General features: G+C 27.8%; 1 protein-coding gene across 1 annotated transcript; it reads left to right on the top strand.

The window, feature by feature from the left end:
• The first annotated feature begins 2,974 nt into the window (after positions 1-2,974).
• On the top strand, positions 2,975-5,637 carry LOC101505598 (zinc transporter 1). The gene is made up of 3 exons (XM_004488489.4): positions 2,975-3,734; positions 4,093-4,242; positions 5,249-5,637. The coding sequence occupies exons 1-3, from the start codon at positions 3,081-3,083 to the stop codon at positions 5,552-5,554; spliced, it is 1,110 nt and encodes a 369-aa protein (XP_004488546.1). The 5' UTR covers positions 2,975-3,080; the 3' UTR covers positions 5,555-5,637.
• Positions 5,638-6,716: the final 1,079 nt, after the last annotated feature.

Here is a 6,716-nt window from a genome sequence, read left to right as displayed (position 1 = left end):
GGATGGGTACCCAATGGTGCATATTATGTTGTCATCCCTACTAACATGGTCTAATTTGTTATGAGTTATTTAAATATTATATCTCTTTCTAAAATATGAGTTTTATAAAACTATTTATTAACTAGTAATCATATTCACTCTAGGACTATAAATATTCTATCTGAGATATGAAATGTCAAAACAACATTTATGAAGATTTGTCTGATTAAGTTTATTTGTTTAAGATAAGTTTGAAAACTAAATAAAATTAATTTGTGGAATATCCATAGGGAACTAATGATATTTTTTTTTACAAAGTCTTAAATGATAAAGAGTTTGTCGAGAAAATTGATGTATTCCTTAAATAGTTTAAATCTCTGTTGGAACCAGTGGAAGAGTTGTAGAACTTAGAGAAATCCTAACACTACACGACCTATATTTAATGGAACATTAATGAATTGTACAAGTGTTGTGGATGTGTCACTTAATCGAGTTACACAAGATTTAGATAAATACAAAAATTTGTATCATCGTATAGAATATGTGAGGAAATTCATGTAAACCAATAAGGTTGGACCTTGATGGAGTCGCTCTAATGGATATAGAGTGAAAATGGGTTTTCAATTGAAGATGAAAATGAATGGTATATTGAATACTTTTAAGACGTGTGTACTAAGAAATATTTCTTCTAAATCTATGGTGTGACATTTTCTCATTCAAGATAATTAAATGCCTCATAGATTCTCTTGCGAGCTTGTGTATATATAGAAGTTAATGGGTTGAATTTGATCTTATTTGTAAAACATATACGACTCATCAAATAATAATATCGCTATGAAGCATAATTGGGAATTGTTTCTTGATAAATGACTTGGGCAACATATTTTAAGTGTTAGAATTTAAGATCTATAGAGATAGGTCTATAAAGTTGCTTGATCTTAGTAAACAAATATTCGATAACATCATAATGATTTGTCTAAGAGACAATGTTCTATCTCACCACTTAAGAAATAATGCATGAGAATTATTTCATTTTTTGTGGAAATTGAAAGTATGATGTACATCATTATAGTTATTAGACCATACATCTCATATGTTATGATCATAACGAAGGGTACTATTAGAAGATTCTTTACGTGGGTATTTTTCTTAATAAGCTTTCTTGCACACTTAACAAATAAATAAGACGATAAATTGTTCTATTGTGAACATTGTTATCGTCAAAACATATTTTGAGTCATTATCTTTCAAACCATTCTTATTCTAACAATTTTCTCTTTTTTTATAATGACAAATTGTATAATATTGATGTACAATTATCCATTTATCATAATATGTTCATAAGAATATCGTCAATCGTCCTCTAAGTATGAAATTTTAGTTTTCCCTTGAAGAAAATATTCAGATTTCTTTCTTCATATTGTCTTATCCTAATAATGTTCTCAATATTTTTCCATCACATCAAAAGGTATGGAACGAATACTACTTTTCCAGAATACTACTTTTCTAGAAGGCATAAATGTAATGAAATCATCTCTTCTAGGTGCAACATGTACATTCCTCACATGCAAAGTGATATTAAACTCATTCTAATATAAATGGAATATTTAAATTATATTTTATAAGTTTGAATTTATCCACGATAAGGGGTTTTATGAAAACATTTGTCCATTGATGGTCAATATCAATAAATTAATATTAGGAACTCTTTTATGTACAATGTCTTGTATAAAATGATGTTTAGTTTTACTATGCGTTTCTCTCGAATGTAGAATTGAATTCTTAGTCAGACATATAGTAGATGTATTATCACAGAAAATATGAACGTTACTTGCTTTCAATATGGTGGCCACCGAGTGTGGTGGTAGATTTTTCATTCAAAGGAAAGTGATCCATTTGGTGTATAAAAAAGGTTGATGGACTGTATCCATTCATATTATGAGATGAATAGATTAGATTCAATCTATTAACAATTATTTTGTATAGTGAATAGATTAGATAAATTTATCGTAAATAAATTGAATGGATCATGGATATATGAACTAAATTGTCACCTATAACTTTAAGGATAACTCATTTGTTCACGTCTTCCACGTGACACATTGTAAATCAATCTCATTAGTATAAAATTTAGGTCAAAAACAATAATGACATATAAAAAACATTTTATGTTATGAAATTAACTAAAAGGAGAACAAGATATAGAAGATGAGAGAAAGAGAGAACACTACGATCTTTAAATTGTGTTCTTCAAGGTGTGAAATTTACAATTGTATATAGGTTCTATTTATATGTCACAAGTCATATAACTTACAAATATGTTAAGAGTCTAACATAATATGATATGAATATATGAAGTTAAAAAAAACTACCAAAATGTAAAGCCATTTAGCCATAAAAGCTATAGACCAACTATAGAATATGAAAGTTAAGAGAAAATGGACATCTACGAATATTCATAATACTTCCCTTTGAGTGTCCATTAAAGATATACCTCGTTAAAATCTTACTAGAAAAAAATCCAAATAAAAGAAAAAGAGTACAACATCTTTTATGAAAGAACTATCTCGTTAAAATCTTTACCATAAAGGATATTCATCAAATACTATATCATTAATAAAACAAAATTATTTAGAAGAAATACCATACAAAACGGGGACTATTTTCTTCCTTCCAATAAAAAGCATTCCTTTTTACTAAAGTATAGAAGAAGTATCTAACTTGCGGGGTTTGATATGGCTATTTAAGATGCTTACGTTTTCAGCCTTCGAGAGTGGCTTTTATTTTCTTCCCTTTTGTCCATTTTATATAGTAAAATAAGATAATAAATAAATTAAATAAATTCAGCTTAAATGACTAATGAGCTTTAGTTAAACAAATAATTCGAGATAATATTTATTAATAGGGTACAAATAATTCGAGATAATATTTATTAATAGGGTCAAAAGAAGTAATAAATTAAATACACAAACTTTTCGACACCCTTTAAATAACACAAGTTAGTATAAACATTTTCTCATACACTCACACCCTCTTTTCTCTTCCTCATACAAAATTTCACTTGGGTCATTCCCAATTCCCAAACCACCAACAACAACAAAATGATGAACACAAAAACATGTTTTCTCACAACCACCTTAACAAATATATCATTTTTTTATGTAATTTTTTTCCTTCCAACACTTGTTTCATGTACCACAACATGCACATGTGACACAGAACAAACCAAACAAAATGATGAAAACAATAAAACCCTTCATTACAAACTTGGTTCAATTGCTTCTATCCTTATTTGCGGTGCTGTTGGTGTAAGCCTACCATTATTAAGCAAAAGAGTTCCAATTCTAAGTCCTAATAATGACTTATTTTTCATGATTAAAGCCTTTGCGGCAGGGGTGATTTTATCAACCGGTTTCATTCACATACTTCCGGAAGCATTTGAGAAATTGAATTCACCTTGTCTTAAGGAAAATATTTGGGGGAATTTTCCATTTGCTGGATTTGTTGCTATGTTGTCTTCAATTGCTACTTTGATGGTTGATTCATTTGCTAGTGGCTATTATCATAGGCAACATTTTAATAATAATAACCTTTCAAAACAAGTTCCTCATGATGATGTTGAAATTGGAGGTAATGAACATGTTGGTCATATACATGTTCATACACATGCTACACATGGTCATGCTCATGGATCAACTAATTCTTCTCATGATTCAATTTCATCTGAATTAATTAGGCAACGTATCATATCACAAGTAAGTTCAATGTGTTTTTTTTTTTTTCTTTCCAAATTTCTAAAACTCAAGAGAAAGAAAGAGTTACAATATTTCAGAATTCGATCAGAAAATTAATAAAATTACCAATTATTATTTCACTTAAGATTTAAAGAAATTAATATTTTCGATTGATTTGATTTTAATTGAAATTCATTAATCACTTATAATATTTTCAATCAAACCACTTTTTTTTTCTTTCTGAAATTTGGACCGCTTGATTAGATCAATGTGTTGTTGCTAAGTATATAAATAAATATTATAAATATTTATAGTATTTTGTTAATTTTTTTTGTGTGTGCCTAATTAATGATTATTTTGGTTCTGTTATGTTTGTAAGGTGTTGGAGCTAGGAATTGTGGTCCATTCAGTGATTATTGGAATATCTTTAGGCACTGCACAGAGCATTGATACCATTAAGCCTCTCCTAGTGGCTTTGTCTTTCCATCAATTTTTTGAAGGAATGGGGCTTGGTGGTTGCATATCTCAGGTATTTCAATTTTTAATTAATGTATGTATTTGAAATATCTCCAATTAAATATAAAATCAAGGTCAAATTATGAATAAACAATTCAAAGAATGAGGTTCAAATTGTCTATTGAATGATTGCGTGAAAAAGAAGAGAATCTAAATATATATTTTTAGATATGTAAATCTATTTTTGTTGGGATCACATTTTCAAATTATTTTTACCCTCAACATAAGTAGTCTTCCTCATTGTCCCATCATCAAATCATATAAGGTATTGAGAAAAAAGTGAAGTTATGAAGTTAGAATTAAATTTGCTAAAATAGAAAAAGTTTCAAAAGTGAGTTGCGTGTGGATGTTTTTCTATGCAGTTTGGAAAGTAGGAGAAACGGTTTGCAAAATGTTGCCATTATGACGACATCCTTCTATCTAATACAAATTTACATTACACTTCTTAACTTTTACCACATAAAAAGAGAAAAATACCAAAAAGTCCCTAGTGAATTGAGACTCCTTTTGGGCTGTACTACTTGTGCACACTATATAAATTAAACTAAGATATATAAGATTAAAAATATAGACCCAAAAAAACATTATATTAAAAAACAAGACTAAATAATTATTTGTCTTTTGAAAAATTTGACACCTAATTTAGGCTCTTAGAAAAAAAATATACTAATAAGTCCTTAAATTGTCTATCAGTATCACCAACTTGTCACATATAAACAATCGGCGCCATTATTTGTCATATTAAGAAATAATTTATAAATTTATATATGAGAGATCAAATTAAATTTAATATTTTTTAGAGAAATTAAAGTCTGACCTAAAATACAAACAAACTGAATCAAAGAAAATCGACGTATTTGGTACAATTTGGACTAATTATACTAAATATGTCAACTTTCTTTAACTCAATTTTGTTTATATTTAAGGTCGAAGAAAATATTTACTACAAAAATAATTAATAATTTGTGTATGTGTTTAATTGTGAGGGTGAATTACTAATTAGAAGATATTTTGTGCAGGCAAAATTTGAGTCTAGGTCTACAACAATTATGGCAACATTTTTCTCCCTAACAACACCAATTGGGATAGCAATTGGGATAGCAGTATCAAGTGTATACAAAGAGAATGATCCAACTTCTTTAATTGTTGAAGGGGTTTTCACTTCTGCTTCAGCTGGAATTTTGATTTACATGGCATTAGTTGACCTACTTGCAGCAGATTTTATGAGCCCAAGGTTGCAAAACAATTTGAAAATGCACTTTGCAGCAAATATTTCACTTCTTTTAGGTGCAGGTTGCATGTCATTGTTGGCCAAGTGGGCCTAAGTTTTTAAGTGTTTCAGATTCCTTCCATTTGGTTTTACTTTTTTTTTATCTCCCTTTTATATTATTATATTTATTTTTCTTAATATTTTTTTATTTAATAGTGTGCTACATCAAAATAAGCACCACTAGAACATAAACTAGTAATTATACCCAAAAAAAAAAAGACAAACCAGAAATACAGTATATGCGCCTATGCATTAATGCAATTTAAGAGTCTAACAAAAGAATAAAATGAGGGGAGGGAATTGGAGGCTTTTTCAATCAAGACCTTGAATGATTGATGATGAGGATCAGAATCCTACTAAAATATCCACAATTATTAAAATTTTGAATGAGAATTCTTTTCAACAAAAAAAATACACTTGAAAGTGGAAACAACTTTGAGGCTCTTTTTAGAACCCTTTGATGGGTGTAATAAAATAGACTAGTGGTCAATTTCAAAAATTGATTCTAGAATAGGTGTGAAACAACTCACACATATTGTTTGAAAGTTAAAGATTTGAAATTTGAACAGTGTGAGTTGATTTAATAACTTATAAGTCAACTAACAAAATTCCTTAAATTTGATGAGATAATTTATGCATTGTAATACTTACTTACACGTGTTTAACAATTGATGAAAAACTTTCATTTTTTTATAAGAGAATAAAGTACAAATAATGAATTGTTCGAAATAAATAATATTGTAAAATTTTTAAAATAAATTCTTACAATTAAATTTTTTTAATAATTAAATTATTTAAAATTAGATATTTAATAACTAATCTTAAAATAAAATGTGATGTAGACGCTATGTCTACTTATTTATGATCTACTAGCTTACTAATGGAATGATTTTTCAAAAAGTTTAGAACTCCTTAGATTTTAATGAGATATTAAATCCCATTGAATAATGTACACAATTTTATAACAAGTATTATTTTCAGTCGACATAGTAACCGGAATAATCGACCATAACACCTACATTCTTCCAAACGTACTTTAGAAATATAAATAGTTTTTCTATAATAAGAAATCACTTTCAATAATTCATTCACTTAAAATCAACAATAGTTCACATCTATAATATTAAGATAAATCAAATACATATTTATTTTACAAAAAATTAATCAATCAATTCAATGGCGTGTGAAGTTTAAAATTCATCTCATATGAGGTATAA

The sequence above is a fragment of the Cicer arietinum genome, chromosome 1, assembly GCF_000331145.2.
Source record: "Cicer arietinum cultivar CDC Frontier isolate Library 1 chromosome 1, Cicar.CDCFrontier_v2.0, whole genome shotgun sequence".
Taxonomy (NCBI): domain Eukaryota; kingdom Viridiplantae; phylum Streptophyta; class Magnoliopsida; order Fabales; family Fabaceae; genus Cicer; species Cicer arietinum.
This window is presented reverse-complemented; position numbering and strand designations above follow the sequence as displayed.

What these genes read in the sequence shown, in the direction of transcription:
- LOC101505598 (XM_004488489.4), top strand. Translation starts at nt 3,081, where the DNA reads ATGATGAACACAAAAACATGTTTTCTCACAACCACCTTAACAAATATA. An exon ending in GGCAACGTATCATATCACAA is followed by an intron (nt 3,735 to 4,092) that starts GTAAGTTCAATG and finishes TATGTTTGTAAG; the next exon opens with GTGTTGGAGCTAGGAATTGT. An exon ending in TTGGTGGTTGCATATCTCAG is followed by an intron (nt 4,243 to 5,248) that starts GTATTTCAATTT and finishes TATTTTGTGCAG; the next exon opens with GCAAAATTTGAGTCTAGGTC.